General features: G+C 45.4%; 1 protein-coding gene across 2 annotated transcripts in view; it reads left to right on the top strand.

Moving 5' to 3' along the window:
• The window catches only part of TTC28 (tetratricopeptide repeat domain 28), a 483,355-nt gene extending 469,777 nt beyond the window's left edge, over nt 1-13,578 (top strand). For both annotated transcript variants that reach the window (XM_075012421.1, XM_075012420.1), the window contains 2 exons: nt 2,521-2,628; nt 6,833-13,578. In XM_075012421.1, coding sequence (XP_074868522.1) covers nt 2,521-2,628; nt 6,833-8,463 — 1,739 coding nt within the window. In that variant the 3' untranslated portion in view covers nt 8,464-13,578. The remainder of the gene's footprint in view (nt 1-2,520; nt 2,629-6,832) is intronic.
• Nucleotides 13,579-16,887: the final 3,309 nt, after the last annotated feature.

Raw genomic sequence — 16,887 nt, 5'->3', positions numbered from 1 at the left:
GTGCAGCAGAAAAGGACCTGGGGATTACAGTGGATGAGAGGCTGGATATGAGTCAACAGTGTGCCCTTGTAGCCAAGAAGGCTAATGGCATATTGGGGTGCATTAGGAGAAGCATTTCTAGCAGATTTAGAGAAGATGTTATTCCCCTCTACTTGGCACTGGTGAGGCCACATCTGCAGTATTGCATCTTGTTCTGCCTCCAGTTTAGAAACTATGTGGATGCATTGGAGCGGCTGGAGCACATGACCTATGAGGAGAAGCTGAGAGATCTGGGCTTATTTAATATGCAGAACAGAAGACTGAGGAGTGATTTGATAGCAGCCTTCAGCTCCCTGAAAGGGGGCTCTAAAGAGGAAGGAGAGAGATTGTTTTCAGTGGTGACAGATGGCAGAACAAGGAGGAATGGTCTGAAGTTGCAGAAGGAGAGGTGTAGGTTGGATATTAGGAAAAACTATTTCACCAGGAGGGTGGTGAAGCACTGGAATGCGTGACCGAGAGAGGTGGTGGAATCTCCACCCCTAGAGGTTTTTAAGTTCCAGTTGACAGAGCCCTGGCTGGAATGATTTAGTTGGGGTTGATCCTGCTTAAGGCGGAGGGGCTAGAGTAGATGACCTCCTGAGGTCCCTTCCAGCCCTGGAATTCTATGAATTCTATGATTGTATGATATACTGGAGCTCTGAGTAATCATACTGCTCACTCACATAAAATGCAACTCCTCCTCCTTTTTTCCCGCCTGTCCTTCCTGAACAGTTTATGCCTTTCCATGACCGTGCTTCCGTTATCCAACTTATCCCACCAAGTCTCCATTATTCCAACCACCTCGTACTTCTTGGACTGTGCCAGGGCCTCTAATTCTTCTTTGTTTCCCAGGCTTCTTGCATTTGCTTACAAACACCATAGATATTGTTTACAGTGTCTCTTGAAAATGAGAGTAGGTGTTCACATGGCACTATTGCAGCCAGCAGTGCAAATTATTTACACACCAGATGCACTAAAGATTCATATGTCCCTTCATTCAACCACCATGCCAGAGCACATGCATCCAGGCTGATGACGGGTTCTGCATTGTAATGATCCAGAGTAGTGCAGTTGACCCATCGTCATTTTCATCATCTGAGTCAGAGGTCTCCAGCAGAAAGTTAATTTTTGGTGGCTAAGGTTCTGTAGCTTCCAGATCGGAGCACTGCTTTTTGAAGACTTCTGAAAAGATGCTCCAGACCTTCTCCCTCTCAGATTTTGGAAGGCACTTCAGATTCTTAAACCTTGGACTGAATGTCAGGACTCTTCTAAGAAATCTCACACTGATGCCTGCTTTGTGTTTAGGCAGATCTGCAGTGAAAGTGCTCTTTCAATAAAAAGTGTGTGCTGAGTCTACTGTAACAGGTAATATATTGCAGAATGCGGGCAAAACAGCAAGTGAGATGATGTTCTCCCTCATGGACTTCTCTCACAAATTTAATTAACACATTATTTTTTAAAAAGTGTTATCAGCATGGAAGCATGTCTTCTGGAATGCTGGCCAAAGCGTGAAGGGGCATATGATTGTTTAGCATGTATATATGTGTATATAAATACCTTACAATGCTGGCTACAAAAGCACCATGTGAACACGTCACCTTACTTTCAGGTGAGGTTGTAAATAAAGATTGGCAGACTTATCTATTGTAAATATAAACACATATCTTAATTTTAGTCAGGGATGGACAAATACAGCCCATGGGTCAGATCCAGTCTGCTAGGGCTTAGTCCTTGGGGGCCCGCACCTCTGCATTTACCTGTGCCTCCACATGTAAAAGGGAATTTCAGCTCTGGTTGGCCGTTCACGGCCAATTGGAGCGGTGGTAAGCAATGTCTCAGTCTGCACCTCTTCCCACTGCTCCCATGAACGGCGATCTGTAGCCAATGAGAGCTGTGATCGCCTGATGCATGTGGAGGTGCAGGTAAATGTAATGGCAGCAGCCCTCCAGGGTCTAACCTGGTGGACCGCTTTTTTCATTCCCCACCCCTGGCCTTAGTTATTGGCTGAAAAAGAAGTAGGAGTGATTGGACTTGTAGGTTTTAAAGTTTTACACTGTTTCGTTTTTGAATGCAAGTATATAAGTAAAAATTTACATTTGTAAGTTTAATTTTGACAATAGAGAGACTGGACTACAGTATTTTTATGAGGTGAATTGAAAAATATTTATTTTTACAGTGCAAATATTTGTAATAAAAACAATAATGTAAAGTGAGCAATTTATCCTTTGTGTTCTGTGTTGCAAATGAAATCAATACATTTAAAAATTTAGAAAAACATCCAAAAATTTAATAGCTGTCCATTGGTCTTCTACTGTTGTTTAACCATGTGATTGAAACTCTGATCAATAGATATTAACTTTTTTAAATCCCAATTGTTTTAGCATGAGTTGACTGCAGTTAACTGACAGCATTAGATTATGCACAGCAGAATAGTTTACTGGTACCTGTTCAAGGTACACAGTCTTTGGGTGAGAAATCATTTTCTGCTCTGTTCTCCTGCAGGTTTTGACCTTTGTGAAGTTGGGCAGGAGGAAGTGATACTGAAAACTGGGAAACAAGCTAATAGGAGGACCATGCATTTTGCTCTCCAGTCCCTGCTGGCACTTTTTGGTAAGATGACCTGTTATGACATTACTTGCTCCTGTTCTGTCTGATGGCTGGAGGATGATGGTAGCTGCTGAGGTAGTGGCGCATTATCTTTTGCCCAAAGAAAAGCCTCACGTACATAAGTGCTGTGAATTTTTTTACCTGTCCAGTGTCCCAGGATGAGTGACACTTCCCAACTTGTGCGATATCTGCCAGAGAGCTCCTTATGAGATTAGGCTGGCCCAAGGAAGGGGCAGATAGCTTTCCACAATCAGTCTGGTTGGGACTTAGGATAAGCAGTGGGAACTGAGAACTTAAGGAGAAGAGGGAATTTATTCAGGAAGTGCTATGAGCAGGGGAGTCTGAGCACAGGATGATGCACTAAATTAGGCATCGCATGTGGGGGAAGGGAATAGTTAATGGGTGAGGAGCGGGCAGAGCACAGCGGGGGTAACTGCCACGGAAGGATATGGAAGCACTGGCCATGTGACTTCTGAGCGACACAGCCCAGAAAACTAGTGGGGACTGGTGCTGGTAGCAGAGGTCACCTCCTCCCCCTGCACTCACCAGCAGTGGTAGGGTGGAACCTGAGTGACCCGGCCCCAGCCTACTGTGCTCCCCTGGCCCCAGCCATCTTGCTCTGCTTCTTGATACCCTTGAGTGCAGGAAGTGGCCCCACCTCACTCCCAAGCAATATGACCATGAGCCAGGGGAGTGGAGCAAGCTGGAGTTGCACTGCTCCACTTCCCCCCACCACTCTGTATGCCAGTCTCCTGCTAATCGCCTCTGGCCCTTTGCCCTCTCACCCACAGTGTGTGAGGGGACACATGACCCCTCATGCCCCTATCCCTGTGTGGCGGGGTCTCCTGCCCCGCCTTACTCCTGAGGGTTCGTGCGCTACCCTCAGATCTCAGCGGCCTAGTCCGGCCTCAGCGGCCAAAGTTCCACCTGCCTCAGTCTCACGGGGTAGGTGTGGGGGAGCTTGAGCCCTCCCACTCCACCAAGCTCCAGCCCAGGGCCCTGTTGGTGGTGGGTGTGTGGCCTCAGCCGTCAGCTCAGCAGGGATCCCCACTGCAACATGCTGAACACACGGGAAACCCTCCCAGTTCCCCACCATGGGCTACTTCCTACCCTGCTCCTGTGGCCGACAGTTACTGCAGCAGTGGCTGCCGCCATTCTGGCTGCTGCTCCATGGGTAGCTGCTGCTGCTGCTGTGGCTCAGGTGACTGCTGCCACTGCTGCTGTCGCTTGTGCAACTGCTGTGCCTCCTCCTCAGGGGGCTGTTGCACCCAGGCTCCAGCGGGAGCTCCTTCCCCCCTACTGGCCAGCCTCAACTGCCAGGCTTCCCCAGCCTTTATACCTGGGCCACAGCCGGAGAATGCCCAGCAGGGTCTCAGGGGCAGGGCCTTTTCCACCCAACAGACCTGGCTCCCACCTCACTGCTCAGTGCATGGCTGGTGTACTCCATCACCCCCCAGCTCAGTGTGGGGTTGGTACACCCTGTCACACATACATCACTCTTGAAGTTTAGGGTGTATGGATGAGTAAAATGAAATCTGGAGAGATTTTTTTTCTCCCCAAGAAGAATTTGGGTAGTGGGTTGGTCACAGCCATCTCTCTATGATACATCACATCATTAGTTCCTTGCTGCTAAATCTCCATTAGTTGCGTGCCCTCAGATTTTTACTCTCTCTACAGAGAACAGCTGCCAGTCACGTGAACACTGATCAATCCCTTACCCAATTCAGGATCATCACCATTTTCTACTACTCTGTAGTATGAATTAGTGCTGGGACAGTGCTGAAGTCCTCTGTCTATACAAAACAGAGACCACATTGGAGTGTGGACTACCACCTGTCAACAAACCTCAGCTACAATCTGGAAAGGTCATGACAGAGTTTAGGTTCCAACAATTGACGTTCCACTCAATGAGATCTGCTAGTGGGTGCAAACTGCAATAGTGTCTTTTTGTGCTGTGGATACTTGTTGACCAGAACTAAGACTGAACACCATCATTCTTGACCCAAGCTGGCTTTGACTTGGTGTCCCATCAGTGCAAGGGTCAATATTTTTAAGAGTCCCTTTTCCAGACTCACTCTTGCTATTGCCTTGGGTCCCAACGATGGCTGCAAACTAGATTTGTTCTCATTCCCTTATGGTACCAGACAGGAAATAGGCCATTGCCATGGCCCAGTGCTCACAGATGCAGAGTGCCTGGCAATGCAGGAAAAGTCTGTTATTGCTAGGGTTCCGAGTCTGCACTTTCCTTCCAAGCATCTCAAAATGATTTTCAAATGTTAATGGATTAGACATAGAAAAGTTAGATGTCTGCAAGTCACCAGGGCCTGATGAAATGCATGCTAGAATACTCAAGTAGCTGATAGAGGAGGTATCTGAGCCATTAGCTATCATCTTTGGAAAATCATGGGAGACAGGAGAGATTCCAGAAGGCTGGAAAAAGGCAAATATAGTGCCCATCTATAAAAAGGGGAATAAGAACAATGCAGGAAACTACAGAATGGTCAGTTTAACTTCTATGCCAGGAAAGATAATGGAACAAGTAATTAAGGAAATCACCTGCAAACACTTGGAAAATGGTAAGCTGATAGAGAACAGCCAGCATGGATTTGCAAAGAACAAATCATGTCAAACCAATCTGATAGCTTTCTTTGATAGGATATCAAGCCTTGTGGCGAAGCGAGAAGCGGTAGATGTGGTATACCAAGACTTTAGTAAGGCATTTGATAAGGTCTCACATGATATTCTTATCAATAAACTAGGCAAATACAACTTAGATGGGGCTACTGTAAGGTGGGTGCAAAACTGGCTGGATAACTGTACTCACAGAGTAGGTATTAATGATTCTCAATCCTGCTGGAAAGGTACAACGTGTGGTTCCGCAGGGGTCTGTACTGGGACTGGTTGTGTTCAATATCTTCATCAACAATTTAGATATTCACACAGAAAGTACGCTTATTAAGTTTGCAGATGATACCAAGCTAGGAGGGGTTGCAACTGCTTTGGAGGATAGGGTAAAAATTCAAAATGATCTGGACAAATTGGAGAAATGGTCTGAGGTAAACAGGATGAAGTTTAATAAAGACAAATGCAAAGTGCTCCACTTACGAAGGAACAATCAGTTTCACACATACAGAATGGGAAGCGACTGTCTAGGAAGGAGTATGGCAGAAAGGGACCTAGGGGTTATACTGGACCACAAGCTAAATATGAGTCAACAGTGTGGTGCTATTGCAAAAAAAGCATGATTCTGGGATGCATTAACAGGTGTGTTGTAAACAAGACACAAGAAGTCATTCTTCTGCTCTACTCTGTGCTGGTTAGGCCTCAGTTGGAGTATTGTGTCCAGTTCCAGGTGCCGCATTTCAAGAAGGATGTGGAGAAATTGGAAAGGGTCCAGGAAAGAGCAACAAGAATGATCAAAGGTCTAGAGAACATGACCTGTGAAGAAAGGCTGAAAGAATTGGGCTTGTTTAGTTTGGAAAAGAGACGATTAAGTGGGGACGTGATAGTGGTTTTCAGGTATCTAAAAGGGTGTCATAAGGAGGAGGGAGAAAACTTGTTCCTCTTGGCCTCTGAAGATAGAACAAGAAGCAATGGGCTTAAACTGCAACAAGGAAGTTTAGGTTGGACAAGAGGAAAATGTTCTTAACTGTCAGGGGTGTCAAGCACTGGAATAAATTGCCTAGGGAGGTTGTAGAATCTCCATCTCTGGAGACATTTAAGTACAGGTTAGATAAATGTCTATCAGGGATGGTCAAGACAGTACTTGGTCCTGCCGTGAGGGCAGGGGGCTGGACTCGATGACCTCGCAAGGTCCCTTCCAGTCCTAGCATTCTATGATTCTATAGCAGCAATCCTGCAAGAAAGGAGGAAATGAAAGTCTCATTTCACAGGCAGGGACACTGAGGCACAGACAGTTTGTATTGCCCAACGTCACACAGTGAGTCAATGCCAGAGTTAGGAATACAATTTAGGTCTTCTGCCAGTTGGAGTCTTGTATAACAGAAGTGATTTGGAGGGCTAAAATAATAACTCTACCAAGTTCTTTTCTGGTAGGAGCACTGAGTTTCTGCATGCACCTTCCCTGCATACATTATGTTTTTCACATAGCTGGCAATTGTGGAGTTGAAGCAGCACCGGAGTTGTTAAACAAATGAGAATGAGTCAATTTGCTTTCATTGTAATAACTCCTTTTATTTTTATTTAGATTCTACAGAGCTGCCCAAACGTCTTAGCCTGGACAGTTCCTCATCACTGGAGTCACTGGCTTCTGCTCAGTCCATTTCCAACCCAGTGTCTTTGGGCTACCAGAACCCTCCATTCTCTCCTACTTGTCCAGAAAGCATTGCCTCAGATGCCATTTCTGTGTACAGCCTGAGCTCTGTTGCTTCTTCAATGAGTTTTGTTTCCAAGCCAGAGAGCACAGCAGAAGGGGCAGGGCACAGAGTGCGACAGGAATATGAAAGGCCTAAGACCGTCTGTCCGCAAAGGTCCACTGTGCCATGGAGCCAACTCTCTGAACAAACTAATGATGCAGCCAACAAGGACAATGAAGAATATGAAGGATTTTCTATAATCAGCAGTGAGCCGATGGGAACCTATCAAGAAAATATAAAAACAAGATTTTCCCCTGATCACAAACTATCCAAACCTGGTCAGTCTTTAGGGATCAAAGTTTCTGTCAGTTCCAAAGGGAGCGTAAGTACCCCAAACTCCCCCATTAAAATGACTCTTATTCCCAGTCCAAACTCGCCTTTCCAGAAAGTTGGAAAACTAGCAAGTTCTGATACTGGAGAATCTGACCAATCCAGCACTGAAACTGACAGCACTGTCAAATCCCAGGATGAAAGCAACCCAAAGCTCAATCCACAAGAGTTGGCTCAGAAAATTTTGGAGGAGACTCAAAGTCACCTTATTGCTGTTGAACGTCTTCAAAGAAGTGGCAGTCAGATGAGCAAGAAGAATCACTTGAAAGATGGAGACTCCACAGCAGCTGGTGCTTCTGTATTCAGATCCTCAGAGACCAGCGCGTTCAGTAGGCCACTGAGTTCTAGCCAGAAGACTCATCCTTCACCAGTTACAATTAAACCAAAGCCTCCAACAAGGAGCTCATCCCTTCAGAAGGTGAGTTCTGGATATAATAGTCCCACAGCATCAGAGATGTCCAACAAAGATGGCACAGGCCCATACAGTGGGCAGCCTTCTCCAATTTCTGACTCTCATGGCTTGTTAGCCGAAAACCATCACTTTAAACTCAAGTACCCTAGCTCTCCTTACAGTTCTCATATTTCTAAATCTCCCAGAAATATGTCCCCAAGCTCAGGGCAGCAGTCTCCTGTGGGAAGCACACCCTCTCCTGCTCTCTCTTACTCCTCAGCTGGTTCTGCTCGCTCCAGCCCAGCGGATGCCCCAGATATAGACAAATTAAAAATGGCCGCCATAGATGAAAAGGTGCAGGCCATCCACAACCTGAAAATGTTCTGGCAGAGCACTTCCCAACACTCCACAGGCCCCGTGAAGATTTTCCGAGGCACTCCTGGCACAATAACTGCTAAGAGAGATGTTCTCAGCTTGCTAAATTTATCTCCACGGCACAGCAAAGATGAAAATACAGACAGGCTGGAACTTAAAGAGTTGTCCATTCAGCAACACCTTACTTCTCCACAAAAGAATCCTCCAAATGGACACAGGCGCCCTGAAACTACCAATGCAGTGACTTCACCTCATTCTCCACCTTCCAATAGCATTTCGGGAACAGTACGCCCCTTGAGGCTGTCCTCTGGGAATGGTTACAAATTTTTGTCACCAGGGAGATTTTTCCCTTCCTCCAAATGTTGAAATGTCTTTTCTACCAGTTGATTCAACTGGCAATCACATGAAGGTTCTCAGTATGTGCTTCTACCCACTTGCCTTGATCAATACAAAACTACAGACTGTTACCGGGGAAGCCACGGTCACACCCATGATTAGCAGTGCTAAGTCATGAGACAATTAGCCTGGCACAGTGCATTACAGTGTATGACAAGGGCCTTATGCAAATAGGTTTCTGTTCTTCTTGTCAGTACTTTGGCCAGACGTATTTGATGACCGTTTGTGTAGCATTCAGAGCTAATTTTGTGCAGCAGCAAGTCCAGTTAATCTGTATGTCTGTTCACAAAATGTCAGCCTTTAAATCCACATGTATTTCTTACCCTGAAAGGATGTTTACAGTTGGATTTTTATACAGAATTTCTATCTATCCAGGGACAGGGGAGGGAGGCAACAAGAGGCGGACCTTCCATTTTATGCTACAATGATAATGCACACACCATTTTGTCCAGAAAAGTACAAGCCATTGCTTTCAAGGTTACAGGGCTGCGCATGGGGACTAGGTAACAATAGAACTATGGGTGAATTTGCTGTGTTAGCCAAACACAGTCCTCTGTGAGAAAGTGCTAGTGATGTACAACTCCCTGGCAATACTGTATTGATAGTTACCTCACATCACTTTGGTGCTCTGCTGGTAGCATGCTGAAAAGGTAGAAAAACATGTTCCTTTCTGAATGTCATTCTTTTTTCTGAAGCAATATCTTTCAGGCTAAATTTTTTCTTGATTAGTCTGAGTCTAAAACAATGTTTTGGCAAATAATGAACAAAATCCTGTATCTGAGCAGCTGGGGAGTAACAGATACAAGTTCTGGTTTTACAAAATGATCCCTTTGTTGGACATAATTTTCCAAGGGTAAGATTTCTGTATTAGCAGGTAGCTGATCAGTGCAGAACTTTTCTGCTTCTCTCTGAAAAGGAGAGGAAGATGCACAATGAATGTGAGTGAGGGTTTTGCAGTGTCTCCTCATCATGCAGAAATCTGTCACTGATGTAGGTAACAATGGTCGAAGGAGGATGTGTTCAAAGAACTCTCTCCTCCATTACTGCTAGACTGTCCCAGGCCTCTTTCAATGGAGAAGCTCCCAATCCCTTTCCCTGTTATCTTGCTTTCAGAGCCAATAAATGCAAATTAAACAGATCTGTGTTATACAAACAGACCACACATGGGATGGAAAGTGCAAACTGACTGTCATGAAAACCTATGAACCTGGTCTGTTCCATGTGGGAAAGCCAGGAGCACTCCTGCAGCTGGGAAGGTAAGGCAGGTTGGTAACAGTGAGCACACAGTGGCAGAGCTAAGGCCGTTAGGAATCAGGCTGGGGTTACTTGTTTTTAAAGGAAGCCATTAAATATAAGCCACAGAGTATATGTGCACTGAAATCAGGACTGACACAGCAACACAAACTCACCTGCACTGCACATCAAGCTGAAAGCATCATGCAGGTCCCTATGTGCTGTGAGACTCTTGGAGCAAGGAACAAAATGAAGGCACATGGTGTTTGCTCTAGACTCCCCCAATACACTGTGAAACCCTGGATTAGACTTCACCCCTTTGTGCCTGAGCACCCTCATCTGTCAAATGGGGGGAGTAATGCTTACCTATCTACCTCACAGGGGTTTTTTGAGGCTTAATTAATTAGGCCTTGATTTTCAGTTTGACTTCAGCTCGGTTTCTGTGATCCATAGTAGAGGCCTGTCTAAGTGAATTGTGGGTGCAAGCAACTGGCTAGGCTTCTAGCTGGACACAGCTTCAGATATATAAATTGTGTTACCCAGCCCCTTTCTGAAGCTCTGGGTTTTAACATCTGTGATGCTCTTTAAAATCCTGGATGAAAGGTGCTACGGCAGTACCAAGCATTAAATTCTCCCAATTTAACATTATGTGGCTGTAATTTAACATACTGCCCTGATTAGCATTTAAAAATCCAATGGTTTGGAAAGGAATGTTTGCCTTATCACAACTACAGGAAAGTACATGCAACTGCTACAGATACTATACATCAGGGATGTGCATGTAGACAGTTAATAGAGGGATGATTATGGAACTTTCCATGCCAAAGGCCAGGAAGAGCTCCATATATTGGGGAATGTGATAAAAAAGTAAGCTAAATCTACTGCACTTCTTACTAGATGGAAATCATTTGGCTGTTCAATACAGCTTCTTATGTGGGTGAGATAATATCTTTTATTGGCCCAGATTCTGTTGGTGTGAGACACAAGCTTTTGGTTTCCACAAAGCTTTTCCTAGAAGATGGGAAAGGTATGAAACCCCGATGTGCTCTACAGACCTATATTTGTATGAGTACATTGCTCAGAGATGTGAAAATCCACAGCCCTAAGATGAAGTTATATCAGCCGAATCCCACACCACCTTGTGGACTGCCCTATGTCAACAGGAGAGCTCTCATTGACATAGCTACCACCTCACCTACACTTCTGTCAGCATGGTAGCATCTTCAGGTAAGTGCTAGAATGGTACAGTTGCAGTGTTTTAAGTGCAAGCTCTGACAGCTAAATACAGGACTGACTAGATAGTGTAGCATGAGTAATTAGCACATAGTTTAATAGACTGTTCATAGTGAGTAGTAACAGAGACTGTTCAGAGTGAAGTGGCTGGGACATTTCAATTTGGAAAAGAGATGATTCAGGTGGGCGATATGACAGCAGTCTATAAAATCATGATTGCTGTGGAAGAAAACTGAATAAGGAAATGTTATTCACTCCTTCAAATAACACAAAAACTAGGCAAGACCCAATGAAATTAATAGGCGAAAAACAAAATACAGTATTTCTTCACAGTCAACCTGTTGAATTCTTTGCCAGAGGATGTTGTAAAGCCAAGATTATAACAAGGTTAAGAAAACCATGTTTTTACTGGAGCTGAGTGGGGCTAATATTTCTTTTTATTTTATACAGGAATTAGATACAGGGCTCCTGTCAGCTAACTGCTAAATTACTGGTCAGAAACCAAGAGGTTTCAAGTAGCTAAATAGCCCTTGGAGTTGTGGTTAAGCTTGCCTCTTCCCACAACCAAAATCTGAAATGTCACCCGAGTGTTCTTTGTTGGCAGGAGAGCTCTCATGTGAACAGAACAAAACCACCTCTGTCAAGGTGCAGTAGGATTGGAGGAGAGCATCTCCCACCAACACATTGTCCCCACTAGTCCTTTTCATCAGTAAAACTTTTGTCATTTGTGATGAAGGTGGGGATATGTTTCATACTCCTGAGTGACAATATTTAATTGACAAAAATGCAATGTAAACATAACATTAGTACTTTTCCCAGACTTGAAAACCTGTGTAGTTAAAAGCTTGTCCCTCACCAACCAAAGTTGGGCCAATAAACAATCTTACCACACCCACCTTCTTTCTTAATAGTCTGGGACTGATACAACTAACAGCACTACTGCCTACAGCTTCCCATGCGACAATGTGGGCCAAGAAGTTTTCTTTTATAAATTAGCCCAGAAGCATGAGAAGAAGAGGCAGAAATACGTCAGTACAACAGTTCAGACATTTTGTAAATGATAATATTGATAATGCAAATTAAATTGGCCAAATTTGTTCAGACCCCTGAGATACCCCATAGGTTCTACTGCTAATTTCCACTCCTTTTGAGCACATCATCTTAGAAAACATCAGTCTTGGAGGTGGGTAGTTTTTCATTTACATAACAGCAAATACTCCCTCCTGTGCTGCATGACATTTCACAAACCTCTCCCCACACATGTTCTGTACACGGAGAGCTATAATTGTACAGCACTCATACCATTCAAAAGCTGCTCTTTCCATACAGCCCTTTCCAATGGGCTTCATACTGGCAACTGAACTTTCAGAAAATCTGAATAAGTAAAAAAGTATTAAAGAGGCAAATGATTAGGGTAAAGAAAAGAGAGAGGTTCAGTGTTTGGAGAGCTGGCGTGTATAAATAAGGATGATTTGGGGGCTGCATTTCTTTGGACACATGGCACTTCTACTGGTTTTACTGAGCGCAACCAACATCACATACTTGCCTGCTTGCTCCTGAGCAGGAGACAGCTCGCAAATCCCCACACCTCACTTCCCTACCCCATAGATGACAAACAATTAGATCTACCGTTTATGTGGCAAAATTCAGGAAGTGAAAATAACCCATTCTTCTCCTTTTGATATCAGAATCCCTTCTGTTACATGTGTTTGTTGTTGTATTTGTGCATGATACAAGTAATAACAGTGCTTAATACAGGGAGCAATAAGAAGTTGGGTTTGTCCACTTTCACAATAAACCACCCAGATGCAAAAAATATCCCCAAGATAATAGAATACATTTTTGTTTAGTTTTGTCCAGTATGTTTTATTGTGTGAAATATTAATTATGCATATTTTGTTGAATGTCTTTAGCTTCTCCTAAATGGAAACAGCCAAAAGTCCACGTTTGTCCTGATTGCATTAATGGGACTGAACTAGTCAGGTGCTGCTCCTCCTTTTTAATCAGCCCCTTATTTAAACAAGGAAACAAAAAGGTATATCTTTAAAAATGGTTGCGGTAAAGGTAGCTAAGGGGACATTCCAAACATGAATCCTCCCCCTCAACAACAATTCCCTCCAACAGGTACCATTTTTTCACTGCACATCTATTTCAGGTTGTAGTGTTGTAGTCAGGTTGAAGCTTTCAGAAATTTTGCATGCCTATTTCAGAAGCACTGGTCACTTAAGGCTCGGGGACAATTAATTTGAGCTGTTTCTGTAACTATGGGAATCTTATAATGCATCTATTCTGCCATGTTGTCCAGAAAGGCTGTACATGTTTATTCAGAACTGAGCCCTTACGTTGCAGAAATCTTGCAAAAGAACTTTAAATCAACTAAGACCTTTCTCCCATGCAGCAGCTCTTTAGCAGTCACTCTCCTTGTATGCAGTATTAGCCATGTTTGGCCTATATGGACTTTTTTGTAAATTAAAACTCTGTTTCCAGACAGCATTAAACATTTTATATTACAAAATTTACCATGTAAAAAGAATTTCATATTTTTATTGAAATTGCTAGGGCATTTGGCTGCCTTTCTTTGTGACTTCAGTGTCTATTAAAGCATGAGTTCTCTCAGTACTTCCGTGTCATGTCTTAGGATTACAGTTCTAATGAATTGCTTAGTCCTTTGATTTCCCTGTTGCTGACATCTGACCATGGACAACTGCTAACTACCTTCATCCTCAGACTCCAGAGAAGATATTTGATATGCAGTAATTTATATGCTGTGGCTACCAAACATCAGTGGCCAGTTGCAACTGTCTACTAGTGTGGCAAACGGACAGTTAGTGAGCAAGTTGTCCCTTTGCTTCCTATGACAGAAGACAGCTCTATGGTCAGAAAGAAATGTGATGGTATAGGCTCTCCTTGTCTACCATCAGGGGATGGTGGAGCTAACATTGTTCAGTTTCCTTGTTTTTGACAGTAACAATGAAAAATGGAGGGGCTGATAACAACCCCCAGACTCTCTGTCTACTGGAGTTCAGATGGAGGAGAGAGCTAAACAAGCTTGTTTGGTTTAAACTAGTCTTCCACAGAAATACGTGTAAGGGGAGTTAGTGATTAGCTGCTATTATGACTTGGGCAGCAAGTGTTAAAGACAATTTGTTTTTATTGTGTATAAGATTTGTCTGTGGGCAGCAGGGCCAATGGGCACTTTGGGCCCCACGGCAAGGTGGCAGGGTGTCCTAGGTCACTGCCTTGGGATGGTGTTGGGCCAAGGGGAGGCGCTTAGGGCAGTCAGCTATAATTTACAGGAAGAATTAACCAGCTGATACAATGCAAAGTGAGTTCAGAATAAACACACAACCATCATACACAGCTGTTTTCTGTCTGCTGTTAATGAAATTTTAATTTGAGAAATTGTGTGAATATTTTTGTAACCAAAGGGAATTGTTTGGAAATTAGAATTTTTCTCTCTACACACAGTTATTTACTGATTAATCCAGGCTTTTGGTGAAGGGGTTGGAGTGTTTATAAGTAAAACAGGAAATGTGATAGAAAGCCTTTTCATCTATTACTCCCCATCAGCTCTCAGACAGACTCCCCTGCCTGCTTAGCGTGCTACAGAATTTCAGGGATTGCATCCACATGCTCTCCTCTTTAACCCCCTAGCCCAGGACACAGGGCTCCATTTGCTCAAAGCTGCAAGTAATGATATGTTACTGAACAATGAATGACTAGTTAATGGTTTCCAAGGCCAACCACTGCTGGTGAAAAGACACAGGATGAGTGTTGGTAGTCTCAGAGGAACCAATGGTCCATCAAGTGAACTCAGAGCCAGCTGGCAGAGGTAATATAGAGGATTCAGGATGTGCCTGCAATATCTCAGAACCATTCTGCCAGTACCGTGGAGCTTGGACTGAGGCTCAGACACAAGGACAATCTTGGCATGATGGAACCCAGCCCCTAAAGTTTAAGTATCTACAACAGCCCAGAAAAGTCAGGCACTGACCTGCCCCACAACTGAAAAAAATATCCTTAATAAAAACTGCCACTGGCCTGCTTCCTTCCTGCAGCCACAAGGCCCACTGCCCTTCTTTAGCAGTACTGCACACCATAAAATGCTTCGAACTTTCGCATGCTGGAAATGCTATTGAGCTGAAGAAGTGGGTCTGTCCCACAAAAGCTCGTCATCAAATAAATCACAGTTAGTTATTAAAGTGCTACATGACTGTCAGTTTGTTAGAATACAGACTAATATGGCTCCCTCACCGTTACTATGCCGTGAGCTGTTTCATAAGGAAGTGAGCTCCCCCAAGCCTCACAGTCATCTCCCATTCCTGCTGCTTGCCAGCTTTCAGAGTGCTTGGTGTTTTTCTCCAAGACCCAGCCACTGCAGTTCTGCACATTTCGAGAGAACCTTGGCTTTTACTTGCAGATGCTAGCACACGAGGGTGAAGGAAAAGCCGGGAAATGTGCCTAAGGCACGACTCACCTGCTCAGAAACCAGCAGGCAAAGAAAAAGAACCTGACCGTAGCCACATCTACACTAGCCACCAACTTCAAAAATTGAGGCCTTCTTTTGAAAGAGAGCGCAGAGCGTCTATACATGCCACATGCTCTTTTGAAAATGCAATCAAAGAAACGTGCCCCAGCTTTCGACACCACTCTTCAAAACCTGAAATAGGAAAACCCCACCCTTTCGAATGGCTCTTTCAAAAGAAGATGTGTAGATGCACCACGACCCTGCTCTTTTGAAAGAGCAAGGTCCGCCATGGTGCTGGTCAGCAGGGATGGGGAGACGTGCTGCCAAGTGCCTGCGGGGCTCTTTGGTCCATGTGTGCAGCAGCCCTTAAAGCCATATGGACCCAGAAACCCCATTGCAGGAAGCTGAGAGCGTGCAGGCAGCAGCCATCACACGTGGTATTCCTGCATGCCACAGCAGAGCACAGAGCAGCATGGCCAGCACCCAGTCAGGTCAGGAGCCCCAGGGCCCTCCTCCTAGCTTGCCCAGGGCTCACAGGCTTCCAGCTAGGGGGTGGAGAGAGAGCCCCTCCTGCACAGAACATGAGCTCCGGGACCTTTGACAGTAAGAGGAAGTCCTTCGTGAAATGGGCATGAAGTGGCAGAATGCACCCACATTCGTCTGTCTGGCCAAGGGCCTGAGTACCTATGGCCATCCCATCTGCACTCCTGACCAAGTCAGGAGCAAGGCCAAGGAGTTGCAGCAGGGCTACACCCAGGCTTGGAACTCAGCCAGCCAGTTGAGGGCAGTGCCCACTTTGTGCCCATTTTACAAGGAGCTGCGGAGCCTCCTGAGGCCATAGGACGCCACCTCCCCACCTGCCATCCTCGACACGTCCGCTGAGGAGCTCCAGCTCAGGGACAGCAGTGAGCCAGGACAGTCGGCCAGCCCAACCACACCAGGGCCAGAGCCAAAGCCAGAGCCAGCCGTCTCGTGGTCAAGCGAGGTGGGTGAGTTGGTCATAGAGCTCCCTTCCAGCCAGCCGTACATCCCTTGACCTCGGCAGTGGACTCTCAGGTAAGTCCCAGACAGGCCATGCACCCTGTATCACAGCGTGGGGACTCCATACCCGGCAGAGAGTCCCCCACGCCCCAGCAGACCCTTGCTGGCCAAGGCCCAGCCAGTCTGGAGCCCGTGAGATGACATCACAGCTGCCAGTGGCCTTCAGCACCCACCCCCATGGATAGTGCTGTGGCCCACCCCTGAGGGGGAGGGGTGGGTTGAGACTGGACCACCCAAGGGGGGCTGCCCCCTCAGGGAGACAGGGACCCCCCCGACCTTAGCCATGGTCCCTGGGGCTCAGGGTGGCTGCAACTGCTGTGGCCAGCAGGGCGACCACGTTGCTAGTGGCAGCCAGCAGGGTCTCCAGCTGCTGCTGCTCCATGGTTGTCCCTGTGGGGACTGCGTCTGTGGGGCTTGTG

The sequence above is a fragment of the Carettochelys insculpta genome, chromosome 18 (genome assembly GCF_033958435.1).
Source record: "Carettochelys insculpta isolate YL-2023 chromosome 18, ASM3395843v1, whole genome shotgun sequence".
Lineage (NCBI taxonomy): Eukaryota > Metazoa > Chordata > Testudines > Carettochelyidae > Carettochelys > Carettochelys insculpta.
The sequence above is the reverse complement of the archived record's forward strand: the minus strand, read 5'-3'. Positions and strand labels throughout refer to the sequence as shown.